At 37.9% G+C, this 22,511-nt stretch overlaps 1 protein-coding gene across 4 annotated transcripts in view; it reads left to right on the top strand.

Moving 5' to 3' along the window:
• Positions 1-22,061, top strand: part of zfyve28 (zinc finger, FYVE domain containing 28) — a 33,627-nt gene extending 11,566 nt beyond the window's left edge. The window contains exons 1-14 of one of the 4 annotated variants that reach the window (XM_028438554.1): positions 829-914; positions 7,700-7,840; positions 11,514-11,651; positions 12,854-13,056; positions 13,181-13,270; positions 13,385-13,474; positions 13,557-13,658; positions 15,044-16,474; positions 17,340-17,435; positions 17,833-17,996; positions 18,093-18,209; positions 19,368-19,472; positions 19,551-19,654; positions 20,852-22,061. In XM_028438554.1, coding sequence (XP_028294355.1) covers positions 11,544-11,651; positions 12,854-13,056; positions 13,181-13,270; positions 13,385-13,474; positions 13,557-13,658; positions 15,044-16,474; positions 17,340-17,435; positions 17,833-17,996; positions 18,093-18,209; positions 19,368-19,472; positions 19,551-19,654; positions 20,852-20,983 — 2,742 coding nt within the window. In that variant the 5' untranslated portion in view covers positions 829-914; positions 7,700-7,840; positions 11,514-11,543 and the 3' untranslated portion in view covers positions 20,984-22,061. Of the gene's footprint in view, positions 1-828; positions 915-7,699; positions 7,841-11,513; positions 11,652-12,853; positions 13,057-13,180; positions 13,271-13,384; positions 13,475-13,556; positions 13,659-15,043; positions 16,475-17,339; positions 17,436-17,832; positions 17,997-18,092; positions 18,210-19,367; positions 19,473-19,550; positions 19,655-20,851 lie in introns of those variants that run through there. The other 3 variants (XM_028438552.1, XM_028438551.1, XM_028438553.1) reach the window with 3 other exon arrangements.
• The last annotated feature ends 450 nt before the right edge of the window (positions 22,062-22,511 follow it).

Raw genomic sequence — 22,511 nt, 5'->3', positions numbered from 1 at the left:
GAGTGTCCGTTTTCCTGCAGCGAAGTCTCGCGGGATGAGATTTCACATGTGGTTACGAGGCACCTGCCCAAAAAAACGTTCGAATATCGCTTTTATTTTGCAAAAATTTTGGAATGGAAACCCAGCTAATGTGGACAACAGCTTTACAACACAAAATTTGAGACCCCCAGATGTTTGCAAGTTCACGCGAAAAGCTTTTATTATGATTTAATGAATATTTGTCTTTTTTTTTTTCCTTTGCGACTTCATAATTTTAGTGCTTTGTTTTGTAAGCAGATTATAGCAGTTTGTGCTTTAACTTTCTCTTTATCCTTTTGGATCAACATTATTTAATCACATTTTGTGATTAAAGCAAATATTACATCCTAATTTTAATTTCTATCAAAGCTTTCATCTGCATCTGGATACTTAAAAAAAAAAAGGACCAATTTCTCTATTTTTGGAGCTATAAATAATAAAGCAGTAGTGTTGCCGCCATGATTTGACATGCACTTGTGGGAAAGCGAGTTTAGCTTGTTGTCGCAAGAATCCACTTCATTAATAGGTTGTTGTTTTTTTTTTTTTCCAGAGCTTATGACTTCTTTCAACCTCTGTGCGAGAATGTGTTTGAGTGCTTTGCCTTAGTCAGTGGTTGCCAGATTTGAGTAAAGGAAAAAGGAAGAATTTATCAATGGTTTACATTCCTTGTGTTAACCCATGTGTTTCTTCACTGAATTAGCTTCATGGCCATTGTTATATAATTGACTCCCAGTCATGTGGTTAGTCTTGATTTTTTTTTCTAAATGTCTGTACTTCTTGTGTTTTTTCTTACCATCTTATGTTTTACAGTGATATGGACTAAGTTTAATCCTGGGAACATCTTCTGGTTCTCACACCGGAGTCAGAAATGATGCTCAGTAGAAAACAGAGAAAAGGTGAACATACTCAGTACTGTTATAAAGGGGTATATTTGCAGGTGCAAAGTAAAATAGCATGTGCGATTTCCCTGTTTTAATTCTAAGGGAGATGTGGATGATAAATGTTTGTTGTTTTTACTGATTTTTATATATTTTATTTATTTGGTGTATTTTTCTGTAATGTATGTTTTTTTGGAGTCATTATGTGTATTTTTTTGCATCTTTCTGTTTTCTTTTTGTGCATTTTGTGTAGAATTATTGTTTTTTTGTTGCCATTGTAGTGTGATTCTGGAGTCATTTTGGGTATTTTGTATTTTTTTTGGTGTAGTTTTGTGCATTTCTGTTGTCATTTTAGCGTTTTTTTGGTATAATTATTTAGTTTTGTGTATTTTGAGTCATTTTCATATTTTCGTTGTCGTTTAGTGTGTTTTGTCGTTTGAGTCATTTTAATATTTTTGTTAATCTGAGCTTTAACACAGGAAAGAACAATGAGTTTTTATAGTAATTCTAATTTTGTGTGTTTTTCTGTTATTCTGTGTATTTTTGTTTTTATCTTGCTTGTTATGATTAGTAATTTTTGTGTATTTCTGTTGTCATTTTGCTTGTTTGTTATTACTGTGGGTCATTTTTGTCTTTTTGTGTACTTTTGTTTTTTGTTATTCTGTGTCATTTTGTGTATTACTGTTTTCCATTTGCTAATTTGTGTTGTAGTTTTTTGTGTGTTTAATGTATTTTCTGTGTTTTTCTTGTCTTTTACTGTATTTTCCTGCAATGTTGTAATTCTTTGTATTTTTTGTAATGCATTCTTGCGTTTGTGTAGTTTTCTGTCATTTTGTACGGAAAATTAAACCAAGGGCCACCAGTCACCCATGTCTGTTCTAAACTCATAGATCTAGCACTCGGAAGTACTGCTGCTTATCTCAAACCAACCCTGTATGAAATGAACATAGCCTGTCTTTAACTCTTCCCCCATGATGCAACACTGCTGGAATGTTCTCTCTTGTGTGAGGAATGCAGCAGGAGGAGGCTATAAGGCGGCTTCTGTCTTAGACATTTATTATCTCCTCCTCAGTGTTTGCATGTGATTTATACATCATCATCATCTGTCCTCAGTCTGACCGGTTATTTCCCTATCAGAAGATATGTCTAACATTATCATGCACCATATTCATTTAATTGCTTTTTAAAAATGCGACTACTTTACAGTTTTAAAGCCTGTATTCTACCATCTTGAAATCACGTGATTGATGATGTCACATGATGGCCCCACTGCCTGTAAACATCCCATTGTTTTCTATTTCTATCTGTTGTCTATCTGCTTCATTGTCTACTACAAAACCGCAGAGTTGGAACTGTCGCCCCCTGTGGTCCCAGATGCTCTTATTCTCTTTCGGTAAACAAAAGAGGTTCACATATCGGTATCTTTAGCTTTTACTGATTATTTAGAGCAACCAAAAGCAGCACATGTTGCCAGTTTGACTGAAAAAGCTGCTAAATGATCTAAAAAGCAGTCCGAATGCTTTACTCAAAATAGAAAACAATGGGATGTTTGCAGGCAGTGGGGCCATCATGTGACTTCATCAGTCACATGATTTCAAAATGGCAAAACACAGGCTCTAAAACTGTAAAGTAGTGCCATTTTTAAAAGGCAATAAAATGAATATAGTGCATAATAATGCATTTTGTGAGGCAGAGATTTTCTAATAAGTCCATTTCAAAGATTTTAGGCCAAACTTGTAAAAAACAGTGGAGGATCCCTTTATCAAACTGCTCCCTGAACTAAAATGATAATATGTACTTTGATCTGTTATTGAAAGAACAGTCACCATGTGTGAATGACATATCTGTGTGTGAGACTTTAAGATAGGAGTGTTTATTGCAGCTTATCCAGCCTCACTATGCAACCCAGTGGTAGGATACAACTGTGTTTTCTCCTTTCTGTTGTTTTATTATTAATGAGAGAGAGTGAGGGAGCAGCAGCATATATGATGTATCATATTCAGTGGAGAAAGTGCCGGTCTGCTAAGAGAGCATCACGCAACAGAACAGAATACACCGCTAACTTAAGGGAAGGAAAAGCTCCTAGGAGAGTATCACTATGTATTGATATTCTGCATTTTTTTCTCAAAAAATAATGTATTAATAATGTATTAATGTAATAATGTATTTATGTTGTCCAGTTTAACTTTTTTTTTCTTTTTGTGTATTTTTGTTGTTCTTTTATGCATTTCTGTTGTCCCTTTGTGCATGTTTTTCTCCCTTTTGTGTATTTTGTTGTCTTAAGTATTTATCTGTTAGTTTGTGTTTTTGTAGTCATTTTGTCTATTTTTTTGCTGTCATTTTTTGCATTTACTTTGGGGGTCGCTCGTTACCCATGTTTGTGATACATTCACAAGTTTTTATTTATTTATTATTTTACCCATCTTAAAGAACCGTGATGTTATTTTAGCCTGTGTGGTATTTTGCATCAGCAAATTTAACCCTGAATTGTCTTTCTGGGACTAAAGTGCCCTACTGCACAGGAGCAAAATTACCCATTCTTCCAGTGTTGCTCACACTGTTTTTCTGTATGAAAAGCCCCACTGTTCTTTGAAGCTCCTGCAACATTGCCCGAGTCACGTGGCTTGTGATAATGTGCCTCGACATCATGTGGTTGTCATTTTTAGAGCCATTAAACTTTTAGTGAATGTAAGGCCTCAGATGTTTCTCTATGTGCGCTCACGTGTTTGTGTTTGCTGGCTTAAGGAGTTTAAAACCGGCAGCGTCTTGACCCTTAGATATGACCTAAAACTTTGAAAGGAATCAGAGTTTGGTACGAAGCAATATTTAAAGGTCAGCTGTGCTTACGTAATGTGTTTGACTTGCCTTGAATGTTCATCTGTGTGTTTGATGTGGTTCATCTAATGCAGTGCAGAGTAGTGATTGGCACTAATCTGTTCCCTCCACATTGAGTGAAGCCTAATGAATCCTCTTGGAGAAGCTTTTTTAATGAAAAAATCAATTTATTTGCAATATTTCTTTAAACTGATGCGTTTCAGGATTGTAGGAGGAGGAGATGGCAAAACCTATACAAGGTCCCAAACAGTTTTTGGTCCTCCGCACAGTGAAGTTAACTGGAAGTTTTGTCAGTAGCACAATGGTGGGCATAAAAATTTTTTCCGAAATGTTGGAATTAAATGTGTTTTTGTGAGTTTTATGGATTAAATGACCACATGTTGATATTCTATTGAAAGTGTCAATTTGTACGGACAGCCCCCGGTGCTAGTAATACGGTTACCGAAATACAATTACGTTGCATCCCAACCGAACACTGGGTTACCAGCGCCCTCTGCTGGTCCAAACAAATATCTGACGTAAATACAGTGCAGACTGTTTTTTTTTTTTTGTTAAAGTCCAATTGTTTAGGCACAAAATACATTTTCAGTTGCACTTTTAAAAAGAAAAAGAACTATTATGCAGTTTTGCATTGTTTACTATAGTACCAGAATTTAAATTAATAGGCTTCTTCTTCATTTGTATTATTCCTTTATTTATTTAATTCAAGATTTATTTTTCGTTAAATTGCATTGTTTTGAATATTTTATCAAGGGATTCTTTTGACAATGAAAAATAAAAGGAAAATAATACAGTTTTTTTTCCCCCAAAAAAATAAAGGAATATTTTTCAATCATCATTTGTCTACAGTCCCATTTTGTAACATAAATCGTGAGAAAATCGTATCGTGAACCCAGTATCGTGAATCAAATCGGGAGTTGAATGAATCTTTACATCCCTACAACTTATAATGTCTTCAGAACTTTCAAAGGTGGTGAATAAACAGAAATATTTAGCCTTAGTGTGACTCAGGATTTTGTTGTTGTAGGTTCGAAATACATCTTGGAAAACTTGGAAGTATACTTCAGACGGTCATCATACTTAGAGTATATAGTAGACAACAGTATATGCTCATTGAGTTTGTAGTGTATAGAACGGACAGAGTCTCAACTCTCCCTCTTGATTTCTCACTCATTACAGCGTATTTGTGCCTAACATTCAATGTTGATGCAGAATAGTTTTATCTTAGTGTGGTTCTCACTCTGATATGTAGTTCTGAGTTATGAAGATGAAATGTTAAAGAGAAACATTTGGACAGCCAGGTAAGAGATGTGGTTTTTTTTTTTTTCTCATCAAAGTTACGCCTTCTTTCCATATCATGTTAACACAAACCACCATCTCTGAGCTGCCTCTTGTGGACATATCATCATAAAACATCATGAACGAGAGGTGTAATTGAACAGTGAGAGTAAAATTAGTTTAGGAGGGCCTCAAATCAGTTATTTTTCTTCTTTTTTTGCCAGTGTTTTCTTGAGAATGCCTTTTATTTTATTTTGAAATGTGATTTTTGTTTCATGCTTATATATTTGTTACCAGTGGATAAAAATGAGTTTTTTTTTTTACAATCTGATCACAGATTGTGGTTGTGTGTTATTGTAAAAATGAGATGTGCTTCACTCATTCATGTAAGGACAAGCCTGCCACACATAGAAAATGACTGAGCAGGATATCTCCAGACTGCAGCTGTTCATGTTTGAGTATTGTGTTCATGGCGCAGACTTCTTAACTGTACCCCCCCCCCCCAGCCCCCCTCAACATTGGACATTGAGACAAAAACAGTAAATCGACAACAGCACAAAGTTCTCATAAGTATTTTCACTTTAACTCACACCTAATAACAATAAAAACAGCGTACAGTGCATTAGATAGTACTGTTCCTCCCCACAGTGAAAATAAATAATTGAGTCACTGTCTGTGATCATGGAGCAGTGTTTGGACGCTGGAGACATTTATCACTGCGGTGCTCGCCTAAGGCACCAAAAAGAAAAAGTGAGTTTTTGCTCCCGTTGATGAGATGCTGTAGAACAGGGATGAGCAATTCTATCACAGCAAGGGCCACAAACATGTGATTGGATCTTATCCGAGGGCCACATTATCAACTTATCAGCATCAGAATAATGATTGAGCATTAATATGGGATGTGGGGGGGGGGGGTTGTTTTTAGTCATTTTGTGTTTTTGTTCTTGTTTGTGTTCTTGTTGTAATTTTGTGTATTTTTCTGTCATTTTCTGCATTTATGTTGTCGACTTGTGTGTTTTTTGGGTCTCTTTCTGTATTTTTGTTGTTTCTGTATTTTCCTGTCATTTTGTTTAGTTTGTGTGTCTTTGGAGCTATTCTGTAATGTCTTGTGTTTTGTGTTTTCATAGTCATTTTGTTTGTTTAAGTGGTTGTTGTGTCTGTCTTTGTTGTCATTTTGTGTATTTTAATCATTTGTTCTATGTGTTTTTGTGCAATTTGCTGTGGATTTGTGTGTTTTGGGAGTGATTTTGTGTATTATGTTGGGCTTTATATTCATTCCAACTTCTTGAAATACAATTTTTGGGGATTCGTTTTTTTGGGACCACACAAAATTAAATCGAGGGCCACATATGGCCCCTGGGCCGCTAGTTGCGTATCAATGCTGTTGAAAATGTGATTGTTTTAGTGTCGATGCTGTAACCTCAAGGGTTGCTGTATTACTTATTTTCTCCTATACATATTACTGTTTGGTGTAAACCCATCATTGAAGAAACAGTTCCTGTTTTCATTCATTCAATACAAAAACTCACATTTACTGAGTTAATCTAAACACTCATAGGTTAACTTGGAGTTTTTGTTAAATTCAATATTTATTTTTTTCTTGAATCTTATGCCATTTTTCTTTTTTAAATGAAAGTATTTCATTGAAATACTTGTATAATGTGTTAGTGGATTACACCGCATCCTTTCTGTAATTCATCCACGTTCTGAATTAACCAAGTACCGACTGTTTACCAACTGGAAGTATTGTGTATATGTACTAAGTATTTCCTGTTTAAAGACGTGAGGTCAGAGGCTTTATTCCAGATGTTTCCAACCTTTATCACAAATCTTTGGCACCCCCAGAAATTTTGTTTTTGATCATGTTTGTTATAGTTGGTAACCAGTACAGAGTACTAGATGCGCCACTTCAGATATATTTATGCTGCATTTTATTCATTAATTTGTTTTATATTGTGTGTTGATTTTATTTTATTTGAAAAAGATTTAACTTAATTTAACGCAAAACTGGGGAACCATGTTACAGTTCTACATATATGTAGTTACAATTATTAAAATATGTTTCATATCAAGCTTTTCACATTTTACCTTTTAAATGTTTTTTAATTGAGGGGTACACTGACACGAAAAAGGCTCAGACGCCCATACCAAAAATATTAAAACCTATATTTTCATTGATTAGGTAGGTAACCAATACATGGGAAAGAAATTAGATGATATATATAAATATATATATGTTTTTAGTGTATCTTACAGCTGATTTAGAACCTGTTATGCTAACACAAGAGGTAGGTTGACTTTTATTATGTTATTTATTTCAGGCTCAGTAATTGAGATTAATTATAATTGACTTTCTGTGGATTAAAATATAATTGTAATTTAATTGTTATTGAAAAAAATGCTGGTTACTGTAATTGTAATTGAACATGGATAATTGAAAACGGAGTTGTAACCTGTCGGAAAAAAACAAAACATCTGCATGTACTCAAAAGTAGGGCATGAAGTTCCACTGACCCAGCTGCATAATAACCAGTTGATAAAAAACATGTCACTGTGTTTCTCAGACCTTGATTGGCTTCTTTTTCTTCGTCACGTGTTGTTACACTTTTTAATTAATATTAATCACTCACCCTCTCTGTGTGTGTGTGTGTGTGTGTGTGTGTGTGTGTGTGTGTGTTTTGCATGTGCAGAGGACGGACCCTCAGCTTCTGGCCCAGTTCTATTTCGCTGATGATGAGCTTAACCAAGTTGCGACTGAGCTGGACAGCCTCGATGGCAGGAAGGACCCTCAGAGATGTACGCTACTGGTCAACCAGTTCAGGTCCTGTCAGGTCAGTAGGTCTGCTGCTCGGGAAAAGCAATACATAAATCACCTCAATATTTGGACATTATATACAGTACTTATTCATTCTCATAAACACCTGCACGGACCCCTGTTTTCCTTAACACCAAAAATAGACAATGCCCTTATTATCTTGCTCTGGATCCAGAGACAGTGATATAACTATTGCCTCAGTAACGGTGCTAAGCCAGGTTCCTCTCTGAGGCAGTTTGCTGATAAGTGGCGATAAGTAGACCTCCCTGTGCTGATAACGACCAAATGCGTCATGTGACTTTATTAGAACTGTGTCTTTTAAGCGAGTCATGTTGTGACTGAAGAAGTGGTGAAAGAATACTGATCTATGTACCTCTAATGTCAGATAAATCAGGTTAAACATTTAGTACAGGTAATCAGGGCTGGGCGATATGGATCAAATAGGGGACAGCACGTGTGAGTGAGTTCTATAGCTTGGCTTATTTAGGGGAATGTCTGGGTTAGGACGCACTCAGCGATCCGTCAAACTGTGTTTTTTATGATGTTCTGAGAAGTAGTGAAAGCAGCGACTCCTAAAACAATGATTTTAAAACAAAAAAGCTATAAAATATATATATTGGGGTTCCTGCGGATCTTTAAAAAGTCTGAAAAGGAATTAAATTCATGAATCTAAAAATAAGGCCTAAATTTAATTAAAATATCTTAGTTCAGTGTTTCAAAAGTCTTACATTTTAACACATAATTATGATTTTATGTTTGTAATTAGTCTCACATTTCAAAATAAATAGTAACATTCTTTTTTCTTTTTTTTTCATTCGATTTTGTTTCGACTACCAACTGTCAGTCTTCCTCAGAGGCATCTGATGATCGCTTTGATGTGTCCTTATGGGTTCTTCCTGGGCGTGGCTAACTTGGCAGTTCTTTCGGGCTGGCCACGTCCCCGGTTGCCCAATGGTCTCTGGAGAAGAGAGAGGATGCTTGTAGCTCTTTTTTTTTTAAATGAGGCCCGGGAGCCCACCCCCGATTTCCGGTAATTTCCAAATTTATGGGAACATATAGTTGTGTGATATATCGTTTAGAAGGTAATTCAACGTAGATTACGATTATGGCTCACACAATTCGATTAGGGGACTGAGGGGGCCTGGGGGCCCACCCCCCTTTTTTGGCAATTTCTATTAAAGTTGTTTTCTCATTTATTTGTGAGTCAAATATTACGACAGTTGTTGTACCTCATCATTGACATTTATCAATATATGAATGGGGTCCATTACTCCGTATGTGTCACGTCCATTTTCCAAATGACTACTCCTCCGTTAATGCTCGTTGAATCGGGCTGTAATTTGACATGGATATTCTATGAGCAGATGTCAAGAGCCTCTCGGAGACCTTTTTTTTTACTCGTTGGAACCGAGTCATTTGACTGAATTCTCGGGAATGCGGTACATGTTATTTGGCGCGGAGACATTCCGCGGGCCCGGCTATAGTTCTAGTGGAGTTAGGTAGGGTTAGGGGTTAGGGTAACGAAGAGTCAGGGTAATTAACAACACCTTATTCCTGCTAATGACAGGTGTTATGTCTTAATAATGACAGCGTAATGTCAGCCTTTATGTATAAAACTTCAAGTAAAATGTTACCAAAAGTTGTCTGAATAAATGAAACTTTAACATATTACAAGCAGGTTATCACTTCAGGTTTACGAGGTCAAAGACAAGTGATGGTAATGACGCGTGCGTTGATGCCAGGCTGTGACATGTTGCTGTATAATGTGGAGGTTGTCGAGGAGTTTCTTCTTTGCCTCCCACAAGCAGCGCGTGCAGAGAGAAGTGCTTAATAAGGTCATGACTTGATCCCCGGCTGTGCTATTTCTCCTCTCTGAAAGGCTATCTCCCTGTTTCCCTTTTGCTTTTCCACCTCCCCATCAGGTTTCTTTAGCTGTCGTGATTTGAGTGCTTTCGGATGTGACTCAAATTAGTTGAAATAAACGTAATAAAATTGTTTTAACTGCCCTTTTCCGAGCACTTTCTAAATTCAGTGCAGCGTGCCTCCAAGCTCTGAAAGGGTTTGGACAATGAATTAAGCAGCAGGACGCCCTGAAGCCCCAAGGCCCCAAAAATAGTAGGCAAGAACTCTCAGGCCAAAATATTGCAGTTGAACCTGCCACCGCAAATATCAGTTCTTATTCATGGACTCGGTGGGACGGCGGGGGGGGGGGGAGTCAGCAGAAAGTCAGTATGCATGTGTCTGGATGGACAAAGATTGAGTTAAATTGACAGAGAGTAGAGGATAAGAGGTGCAGAGGGCAATGACTGAGAGATAGGCTGTTAAAAAAATGAACCTAGACAAAGTGTCATGCCAGAGTGACACGTCTTAGTGGAAAGCAGCACATACTCACGTAGACCTTAAGACACTCCCAGACCAAGTTGGTACACATGTGCAGCACGCAGCCATAAAGAAATCAGTGGTTAAGTCTGTGCTCTCAAAGCTTTGTAATCTTTTTCCTCGGGGCGAGCCCAGAAAGAAGCAGTGACGAGATTACAGTGCACGACACAGCTGCAAATATGTAAATGGTTCATTGGAAGTTATTGTTATTGCTGCTCTAAATGCCAGCAGCATATATACGTCCTTGATTGGCTGTTGTTATATGTGACAGTTCATTTTTATTGTTAGAAAGAAGTGCTATACATTAGTAGAAAGTGTTTTCACTACAGCTCGCCCATCACATCTGCTCCTTTAGTTTGGATAATTAGTCAAGTAAGGTTATTTATATCAGGGGTTCTCAACCTTGGGGTTGCGAGACACGAAATGCCTTCAATAAACTAAGAATATCTTTCAAACAATTTGAGCCCATTGTTGCTTGTTTTTTCCCTTTTTCTGCCATATTTTAACCTATTTTCATCACTTTTTCTTGCCATATTTTTGCTCCTGTTAATGCATTTTTGCTACTTTTCTCCAATTTCTATCACTTCTTCAGCAAATTTCAATGCCTTTTCTGCACATTTTTTCCACTTTCAAAACATTTTCTGCACTTATAAACCCTTCTCACTACTTTTCCCACCATGTCACATATGTTAACCCATTATTGTCACTTTTAACCTGTTTTTACCATATTTCATGCTCATTTTTTGCCAATTTAACCACCTTCACAGTTTGTCATGCCCATTATTTGCCAGTTTAATCTAATTGTTCCGACTTGTTCAACTCTGAATTGCAACTTTTAACCAATTTCTGTGGCTTTTAAATCCCATTTCACCACCTTTTCCACCATTTTTGGTCACTTTTAACCTGTTTTATTTCTGACTAAAACAAGGATTTACATCTTTAAGATGACTATATACTATAATGCAAATAATTCTAAACTTCCTGGATAACAGTTGATATTATTCAGATGAATAAATAAATGTGTTAATCACAGATTCATAAAACAATGGACCATCATTTTGCTGACTTTATATGGATGGACCCTAAAAATCTCTCCCCTTTATTCCGCCTTATAGATGGCCCTGTCTCCACATGATTGTTCTTCAATGTTCATGTCTGTGTTCAACCACCTTCAGCTACAGTGGGGGTTGAGAACCACTGATTTACTCCAAGAGATATAAATGTTACCGGCGCTGAATCTTTTTACACACTGGTGGACATCCATTGGTTCAATCATTTCTTTGAACCGTCTCTCTTGTGCTCATACGCAGGACAATGTGTTGAACATTATCAGCCAGATCATGGATGAATGTATCCCCAACGAGCGGGCCAACAGAGACTTCTGTGTCAAGTTCCCTGAGGAGATTCGTCATGACAACTTGGCGGGGCAGCTGTGGTTTGGGGCTGAGGTAAAGTATTCCCAGGGGCTTCTTACAAGGAGAAAACAACAACACAACAGTGTTAAATGCTTTTATGTTTAACAATCAATTAATAGGTGAAAAAAAATGTTGACCAAATTATGTTTTCTAACGTGACATGCTACTATGTCTACTCTGTGCCACCAGATGGTAAAGAAAAGGAAATATTGGTCTAATAATCATAACAAGTGAACTTACCACATTCACTGGCTACTGGTTAAAGCCTCTTTAAGATACAAGTGGCTCTAATAAGCAAACATTGCTTTTTTTTAAAATAGTACATATTGTTAGGCTGATGGTTGGAAAGGATGCGTTTCATCTTGGATATTGTGAGTTTAGATCATTTAGAAATACGCCTCATACCCAATCTGCGCGTGTAAATGAAATATGACAATGTTTTGATATTTTTGGCCTAGTTTTATCATCGAATGGAACACAATAGGAAATAATAATCTCCTGTCCCATCTCATTGTCTAATTAAAAACATTAAAACAACATAAACCTTGTTTATAATTAGTATTGACACCGTAGGACAGCAGATATAGCTGTGTACCTATACCTCTCTAATTAGCTCTTTTTCAGTATATTTAAAATGGAAGTGGAAAAAAAACGGTTTCTTCGTGATTTGTTACTTTTTACATTTAGCTGTAGATAGTTTTTATTATTAACACCCCTAATTTTTTTTATTTTTTCCCCCCTTCTTCCGCAATCCGATCCCCCTTTTCAACACACACCCACACACAAAAAAAAAACGTGTACTGTTTATTTTCGTAGTCTATATTATTTCAAGAATCTTCAGTGTAATCTCTGTCTTGTATGTTGCTAAATAGGCCCAATATATATATATATATATATATATATATATATATGTAAAATCTCTCCTTGATGTCTTGGGTGTGGGTCTCATTTTAATATGGCAATGTTTTCTAGATTTACGTGTATGCTATTTTCCCACACATATCTTTGTACACGAGGCCCCCGGGATCTTTTGTGTGTGATTTTTACATGTTTTACCTGTTTTTGTGTGTGTTTTTTTTCAAATATTCTCCCATTTCCACAATATTAAAATAAAAAGGTTAAAGGAAGTCCCTATGTTGCCTGTAAAAGTAAATGGGACTGCGTGTATATGTTGACCAGGCAAGGATGAACTCATCTTTATTATTAACGTGTATGCTATTGTTCTTGTTGCTCAGTGTTTGGCTGCAGGTTCCATCATCATGAACAGGGAGATTGAGAGCATTGCGATGCGACCCCTGGCTAAAGACCTCACCCGTAGCCTAGAGGAAGTACGCAACATTACCCGGGACCAGGCTTTAAGAGACCTCAACGTGTACACGGACCGCATGAGGGACGCATTGCGACATTTTGACAGCCTTTTTGCTGAGTTTGAACTCAGGTAAAAATGAAAGGAACCATTTAATTTTGCTTCATCAGCACGAGTGCTGCAAGCAATCACACGCCTCAGGTTGTAAACACATTCCTTTTTCTTCCTTTTTGTGTGTGTGTGTTTTTTTAATCAGCTATGTGTCAGCCATGGTGCCTGTGAAGTCTCCCAAAGAATATTATGTGCAGCAGGAAGTGATGGTGCTCTTTTGTGAGACTGTAGAAAGGTGATTTCACGACACTCGTTCTTTTAGATTTGCTGAAATTTAAGGATCAATCACCATTCTGTGTATAACGAGTGATTCTTAAATGAATTTCTGTTTTTTTCTGGTTTGTCTCAGGGCTCTAAAGCTGGACTACCTCACACAGGACATGATCGATGACTATGAACCTGCCCTTATGTTTACAATTCCCAGACTAGCCATTGTGTGGTAAGTGTTGCTCGTCCTTAAACCATCTCTTTAGTACCTTGTTTCTTCCTTTCCTTAATGGTTTTTAAACGTTCCTTTTTAGTGGGCTGGTTGTGTATTCCGATGGACCGCTCAACTTGGACAGAAAATCAGAGGACATATCTGAGCTCTTCAGGCCTTTTCGCACGCTACTTAAGAAAATAAGGTAGAAACTAGAAGAATTGCAACACTTTACCTGAGGTTTTATACATAAAAGCTGACGTTATGTGTCATTAGCATGAATAAGGTGGCATGAAGGCTGTCATTAAGTGTCGTTCGTTACCCTAATCCTTTCTTACCCTAAACCAGAGACAGGCAACTTGCCTCAAATAACACAACAGGACAGAAGAAAAAATATGCACAAAATGATTCAAAACTGCAACAAAAACACACCAAACAGCAACAATTACCCTCAACATGACACCAGAATCACACACACCCAAAAACTATATACATAAAACAACAAATGTTAATTGAAATGATGGGAAAACAAAACATAAGCTATTGTTCTTTCCTGTATTTTTGCTCAGATTGGTCATTTTGTGATTGGAGTTTCCACTCCTATAAAAGTTGCCCATCCCATCCCTGCCCTAAATCCTAACCCTGAACTCTAACCTTAACCCTAACCCCTAACCCAGTGTTTCTCAAACGCGGGTACGCAATGGCACTACTTGAGAGAGAGAGAGTGAGTGGAAATGAACAAATTAAGTGTCAGTCTTGGTCCCACCCCAAGCGTGAGATCCCCAGAAATGATAAAAACCATAGAAATAAATATATTCGGGAGCCACTAAATCAGTGTTTTTCAACCTTGTGGTCGCGACCCCCTGTGATGTCGCCTGAAGTTTAAATTGGGTTGCTTGAAATTTCTGACTTATCATTCTTTGTTATTAAAACACACAATCTTAAACAACTGTATTTCTATACTTTCACTTTCTGAATCTAGTTTAACTAAAATGCAGTAGAAAAAATATCTGAGCTCAAACATGATCAAAACTAATTCTAAAAAAAAAAATGTCTTTGGGGTTGCCAGAAATTTTTGATATCAAAATGGGGTCACGAAAAAATGGTTGGGAAGCACTGCACTAAATACTGTTTAATTCCACTTGTTTACAAAATGAGATTCTTTAAAATTTGTGTTATCACTCGTTCATTCCATCATTATGATCTATAGTTGTTTTTAAATAGGTTCTAAGCAAAATGTTATAGTTGGACAAAGGGGGGTCTTGGATTCAGAAATAAGAGAAAGGGGTACTCGACCCAAAAGAAGTTTGAGAACCACTGCCCTAAACTATACCAAACTGAACAGTCCAGAACCGTTCAGGGGTTTCATTGAGATAAAATAATCGCAAACCTAACCTTAATCACACTAGATCACTCCACCGAACCCAAAAAATACCAACATAGCCCCAAACGTGTCATAATTTAGCGAACAACACTTAATGACAGCCTTTTTGTATAGAACTTCAATTAAAGTGTTTCCAAAGAATCAAATACAACAGGAATCTCTTTTCATTTCTCACTAAGCCACACTTTACTGTGATGCTTTTACAGAGATCTTCTACAAACTCTGACCGAGGAAGAGTTGATTACACTCGAACGGAACCTGTGCATTTCTCAGGACGGGGAGTTGTCCACAAGCCCAGGACTTGCCACAAGTAGTGCCCCGCCACCGATCCAGGAGAACCATCCATCCTCCGTCCCAGTTAATGACTCCAGCGTAGTAGAGGGAGAGAGGACAGAGGAACATCTGGCTGTGTTTGTGTCTTCGGGGCCAGAGGAGGCGTTGGCAGAGGTGGAAAAGGGCTGGGAGGAGGTGGACACTGAGGAGGAGCAGGACAACGTTCTCCTCTGTGAGGAGGCGGAGGAGGCTGAGCTGGCCTGTTCTATGCAGTATGACGAAGAGGAGCTGGAGCAGCTCAACATGATGGTGTACCGTGTGGGGGACGAGATGTCCACGCTGCTGTCCCCACCCAGTCAGGGTCAATCCCCAGCTCGTCTCCCCAACAAAGGGGTGTCCAGTACGGCCTCCAGTGCTGAGAACTCTCCGTACAGGAGCTCAGGGAGCCAGAGGAGGACAGGCATGCACGTAGAGGAGGAGGACAGAGTCTTCTTGATGGAAGACCTGGAGGCAGCGGGAGACGCTTTAACCAGCGTCTCTAGAGAAGCGTGTAGTTGTGTAACCTCAGATAGGGCTGGAATCCAGGACCAGGAGCCTCTGAGAAACGGCTGGTTCTCTGAGGCCACGTCAGAGCAGCCTCGTAACCTAAACACATCACGCTCCCTTGCAAAACGACCCCCCTGCACCGCTGGTCGTGGTCCAGAATCACTGCCTTACGCTAACGGATGGGAGATGGGTTTGGAAGGCACAGCAGCAGAAACGGCTGAGGTCATCGCCCATCGGATGGGAGGCATGAAGCTTTCTGCCACTGTCATCTTTAACCCCCATTCACCCAGTTTGACCGAGCTGGCCGTGGACAAGCTGCTGTTGCCTCGGCCCCCTCCTTCTGAGATGGAGGCCTGTGGCCCCCTGGTGGCCACCCACTGCCTGCTCAACTCCTGCGTCTGCTGCGGCAGCTGCGAGGACGGCCACGACGACGCCATGGGCACAGGCCCCTCTGCGCTGGCACTGGCCCTTCCACTGTCCCTGGACAAACACTGTCAGACCACCGCCTCCAGCGTCGTCATCCAGTCCTCCACTCGCCAACCGCCCCCTCGGGGTCACGAGGCCACCGAGCGGACTGATCCCTCCTTCTACGACTCCGTAGAGCGACAGGAAGAGCTTTCGAACCCTCAGCTGTGTGAGAAGTGCCTGAAGTGGCATCGCACTCAGGACTGTGACTCTAGAGGGAGCGACGGGGAGTCCACATGCAGCCCCCAGGTAGGGTCTGCCAACGGAGGCTGGCAGAAAGACACGGACAAAGACGAACCAGAATATAAAGATGTGAAAAGAGACACCAAAGAAGACTGCAGAAGGAGCTCCAGGTGGGCAGATGTCGACTGTATTTTAATTATTTTACCAGTTTGGTTGGTTTAATTATTTATGTATTTATATGATGGGGACATTGAAATTACACATAGATACAAAAGTTTGCAGCTGATGTGATGCAAGATATATCAAGTTTTCTATCAGAATCAGAAATACTTTATTTATCCCAGGGGGAAATCACTTGTGTTGCAGAGGCTCAAGAAATATTACAAATAAGCATAAGAATAAACACTAAAGAAAGAAAGAGAAAGAAAAATGTACACAATTAAGTACAAGACTGTTCATTAAATAAGGATTAAATACAAGTTCACACATTACAGTAGAAAAAAAACTAATAGTAATAATACAAATAGACAGTTGGAGGGGATGTAAAAAAAATATAACATTGCCTATATCAATATTATCGATATTAAAATACTTGTTTTAGGAGTCGCTGCTTTCACTACTTCTCAGAACAGCATATAAAACTCAGTTTGATGGATTTCTGACTGAATGCGTTCTAACTCAGACCTTCCCCCTAAACAAGCCAAACTACAGAACCCACTCACACGTGCTGTCCCTTAGAGGAGAAAAAGTCTAAATTGGCACATTTTGTGCAACCATTTGTTAGTAATTGTGCCTGTGTGGCATTTGGATCATCAAATTTAACCCAGAATTGGGTTAATATTTACAAATTAACAATTTAGATTTTCTTTCAGCCAAGACTTAAGCCTACAGGTGAGCTTTTATTTTATCTTCACCCGTTTGGTTCGCCTCATCTTATCCTCCACTTTTTCATCCTTTTCTAATTGGTCTTAGTTATTTTTTGATACTCTTGTGTTTCTTTTCCTCATTTTCATTCTTTCTTTGGTTTGTTTTTAGTTTTCAGAACTCTCCGCCCAGCTCAGTATCAGGTAGTGACTGTGATAGTGTATCGGTCACCACTTGTAGTCTGTCAAGCAGTGCCTACACGCCAAGGTAACGCATCATATTTCCATCGTCATCTGTGCCTGAGCACCTTTTTATTTAAATAGATTTTTTTTTCAAAGTCTTTGGTTTGGATGGAATTATTTAGTGTATTTAGAGCTGCTTAGGGATTTTTTTGGGCATTTAATTTTCGAGTTTTCGAAACATTAGTATGAATGTAAAAAGGTTATTGTATTAATAAAACAAAAATCCAAAATATATGTAATCATGTACGTTCTGTTAATATGTGTTTTATTTGAATATGTTTCGTGAAGGTAAAGCTTATTAATTGTTTAGCTTTGAGGTGAGGTTGTATTCTCAGTGCCTTGAATATTTGAACAAAAACATCAAAAAAATGAATGCCCAAATGTGTAAAAATTGAAGAGGAACATTTTCTGACTCCCATCAGCCCCGTGAGCAGCTTGACCTCCAGCTCGGGGACATCTGATGACCCAGACCACCAGGAGATCCAGATGGTCCTGCAAGATGCAAAGATGGCAGCGAGGAACAAGATCCGTTCTCGTTTCCACAGCAGCAGTGATCTCATCCATCGTCTCTTTGTGTGTATATCAGGTAAAGGACTCCAGACGCCCCGTCACCGACTTTAGGGACTCACTTTCTTTGTACCCCGTTGTGCTGATGTCAGCCGTGTGTTTGGGTGTGACGCAGGCGTTGCTGATCAGCTGCAGACAAACTACGCCAGCGACCTTCGCAGCATCCTCAAGACTTTGTTTGAAGTTATGGCAACAAAGTACGAGCAGGGAGATGACGACAAGCTGAAGTTAGGTAAAGAACAAGCTTTGGATGATAAACGAGCTCTGCTTCTTTTCTTATTGTCATATAGGACATATTCAAACGTTATAATTCATTTATAACATTATGTGGTTGATGTTAAAAATTCTTAAAAAATTAGGAAGCACATGGATTACAACCAAACAGGACTTAGTTCACCTTCTTCAAAAGACTTATGAGACTGTTTTACTGTCTATCTCTCATAGTTCTGGTTGTAGAGCTGTAGAGCCCAGGTTCACTTTTCATTTTGTAAATTATTTTCTCATTTTGTATTTTTGTAGTTGTCTTGTCCCTTTTAGTTGTCATTTTATGTACTTTTCTGTAATGTGTGTGTTTGTTGAAGTCATTTTGTGTATTTTTATTGTAGTTTCATGTGTTATTGGAATTATTTTGTGTGTTTCTGTAGTTATTTTAAAGTTTTTTTTGGTTTTTTGTATATATTTTTTGGGATATTTTATATAATTTTGGATTCATTTTTGGGTATTTTTTGGAGTCATTTTTTATATTTTTGGAGTTATTTTGTGTATTTTTAAGTAATTTTTTTTAATATCTTTTGGAGTCATTTTGTGTATTTTCCAGTTAGTTTGTGTGTTTTTTGGATTTATTTTGGATGCCAGTTGCTCATGTCTGTTGCAGGTGATAAAAGCCCATGTTATTTGTATTTATTTGTTATACATAACACCAATAAATGGCATGTTTTTATTTTTGTTTTGTTTTTTAAATCCATAAATTGATAAAATTGTGAAAACAATTTAAGTAATGTCAGTAAATGCATACTGTATATCAACATCTGCTTTCAGTTCAAGGTTTCTCAATGCACATCATGGATGCAGAATGAAAAAATAGTTGAATTTGTTGAGTTTAACTTTAAAGCAGAATGTGTGCAGAGGGTTTTCTGGAGGAAAAACATGGCCTGGTGCAATGTGATGCATAAGAATCCCTTTTTTTTTTTTTGGTAACTTTTATGACACCTGCTGTTAAAACCAGAACGATCTCATGGTGTGTTTTTAGGATCTGAACCATTCTGAGAATCAACATCTACACAAATGAATCGATTTAGCCGTTGCTGAGTTAATGTGGCTTTAAATGGAGAACAAATCACACAATCAAATCCGCCACACACATCCCGGTTTGATCTTTTATGATGTCCAGCAGGCCCAGTTCTACGCAATGCGGTGCTGGAGGACTGCGCTCTCTGCCAGGAAACTGTTTCCTCATCAGAATTGGCTGCCAAAGCCCAAGAAGGCCAGTTCGAAGGTAAACTGTACACAGTTTAGTGAAAAGGCAACATTGTGTCGTCTCTGCTTGGCGTTGACTGAATTTGTTATTGTGTAGATCCTCCAGACTGGGTTCCTGATGAAGATTGTAACTCCTGCATCGCCTGCAAGGCTCCGTTCACTGTCATACGCAGGAAGCACCACTGCAGGAGCTGTGGGAAGGTACAGGCCTTTTTTTGATTACTTGATTGAAAACAAAATTTGGTAACACTGTACTTGACGTTTTATACATAAGCCTGACATTACGTTGTCATTATTGTGACTTAACACCTGTCATTAGCATGACTAAGGTGTCATTTTGGGAAATAATGAGAAATTATTTCAGGAAAATAGAGTCCTTTGAACAATTTCAGATTTAAAAATGACTGTAGTAATTTTAAAGTATGGAGTTTTATTGAATTAGTGTATTTAGAACGGCTGAATTATTTTGTAATTTACACACCAGTTAATGTATTTTCTGTCTTGTTTTACTTTTTCCTGCGGGCCGAATTGGATGGTCTAAAGGGCCAGATTTGACCCCCGGGCCTTGAGTTTGACACACGTGGGTTAGGGTAACAAAGGGTTGGGGTAGGGTACACAAACAACAATTAATGACAGCCTTCATGACACCTTATTCATGACAGCGTACTGTCAGCCAGGGTTGGGGTCGATTATAATTGTAATAACATAATTGATAATGAATTACAATTATTACGTAATTAGAATTGTAATTGAAAAATTTTGTTGTAATCAGATAATTGACTTTGCAATTGTGATTTGCATGGAAATTCTAAAAAAAACCTGTCATTTACGATTTGATTTAAAACAAAACTGTGGAACCATGTTCTATGGCTTACACATGGGCATATGTAGTTAATAATTACTAAAATATGTTAATATCAAGTTTACCTGTCAGTATACTGACAAATAAAAAAGACACAGACGCCCACTCCAAAAATATTAATATCAATATTTTCAGGTATAGGGAAGCCTAACAAGGTAACCAAGAGATGAAAAACAAATGATATGGTAAAATACATTTTTTTAGTGTATTTTACAGAAAGTTAACACAAGGTTAAGTTTTATTGGGTTATTTATTGAAGACTCAGTAATTGTAATTAATTGAACTTTAATAATTAATAATGTAATAATAATTAAAATGTTATTTATAATTGGAAAAAATGCTTGTCATAGTAATCATAAATGAGTTGTAATTGAACATGGATAATTGAAGACATAATTATAATTGAAAAATGTAATTGACCCCAACCCTGACGTCGGCCTTATACTGTATATAAAACTTCAAATAAAATGTTTGCCTAAATTCTAAATGCACACTTCCGTTGGTGGCTTCTTTATTTTTTTTCTGTGTCGTTTCAGATCTTCTGCTCCCGTTGCTCCTCCCACTCCGCTCCGTTGCCACGGTACCGACAGGTGAAGCCTGTCAGAGTTTGCACACATTGCTACATGTTCCACGTCACACCGTTCTACAGCGACAAAGCCGCCGTCTGACCTCTGATTGTAACCTAAAGCACAAAGTGTTGCACAGCCGAGCCAATCCAACGTAAATGAAGCGGATGTGACAGCGCTGTGGTAAAAGCTGGGGGGGGCGTTTGGGGTGGGGGGGGGGGTGGGGGGGGGCGTGTAGTGTACCTGCAGAGCTCGGCTCAGGAGTCGCGACCATCAGAAGGCAGAAGGCATCAGACGAGGCTCATCACAGAGGAAAAGACACAAAGTGCTGACATATCAGTGGAATCAAAGTGCTTATCTGTCCCCACCTTAACACACATGTTCTCCAAAGGCCTGTCAGACGTGCAGTTATGAAAAGGGATGAAAAAAACAGGCAATAATGGAGTTTTTTGTTTGTTTTTTTTTTTTATTTTTGTCATTTTCTGATTCTTTTGCAAGCTTACTGCTCGAGCTCCTTCGGGACTCCGTTTACTCAAAGGAATGTAAGTTATGATCACCATGTAAATAAGGATAATTCTACACAAACTACACAACCATGCCCTCAATTTTAGACTAAACTGAAAAGCTTTCACGATAAGAAGCTTTACGTTCGCTACATCAATGAATGTCATTTCTCTGTTACTTTGAAAGAACAGAGTCGAGATTCACCCAATTGTTGGCTTTGCCTGTTGCACAGTTATTTAGTGATAAAGGGATTCCTCATCATGGCTGTCAGCTCGTGATGGCCCTCTAGTGGTGAATTGATCTTCTGTATTTTTTTTTTCAACTTGAAATTGAATTTACTGTTTTGAAACTGAATTGGTAAATTGACATTTTATTTTTCTTGTTGGAAAAAAAACCTTATCTGAGTACATTCTAAAAATTCAATATATTTCTGCTTCTCAAATTCGCATTCAATTTCACTACGCGGAGACACGCTTTTGGTCCGCGAGGTTGAGCAATCAATCACTGATTCATGGAACTCCTGTTTACGTCTAGAAAAACGTATTTACGGTCCGTTCAGGGTGCTACCGTATACAGTATATATATATATATATATATATGTGTATGTATATTGAACATTTTCAAAAATACAACTTCTAACTTCTTCAAAAGCAAATAAATATTGTTGTATGCCCAACTCGTGTGTATATATATATAAATGTATGTATATGCACACATACATACAGTATATATATATATATATAAGATAACGATATAAATTGGAGCATAGGGTTAAAAATAGCAACAAAAAAGACATATTTCCACATAAACATATAAACATACATACACAGGTGAACATAAACACACTCTTCCAATTAAAACAATAAATTAATAATTTTTTGTTTTTTCAGGGCTATATAGATATATATAATAAAGGCCTTTATTATAGATGGTCACACCCTCAACGGGCCGTAAAGGAGTTTCTGTAGACGTAAACAGGAGTTCCATGAATCAGTGATTGATTGCTCAACCTTGCAGACTGCAAATGTGTCTCTGAGTATAGTAAAATTGAATTGAGAAGCAGAAATATATAGAATTTGAACTAAGATTATTTTTTTCAACTGGGAAAAAATCAAATTTCAAGTTA

The sequence above is a fragment of the Gouania willdenowi genome, chromosome 22, assembly GCF_900634775.1.
Source record: "Gouania willdenowi chromosome 22, fGouWil2.1, whole genome shotgun sequence".
Taxonomy (NCBI): Eukaryota; Metazoa; Chordata; class Actinopteri; order Blenniiformes; family Gobiesocidae; genus Gouania; species Gouania willdenowi.
This window is presented reverse-complemented; position numbering and strand designations above follow the sequence as displayed.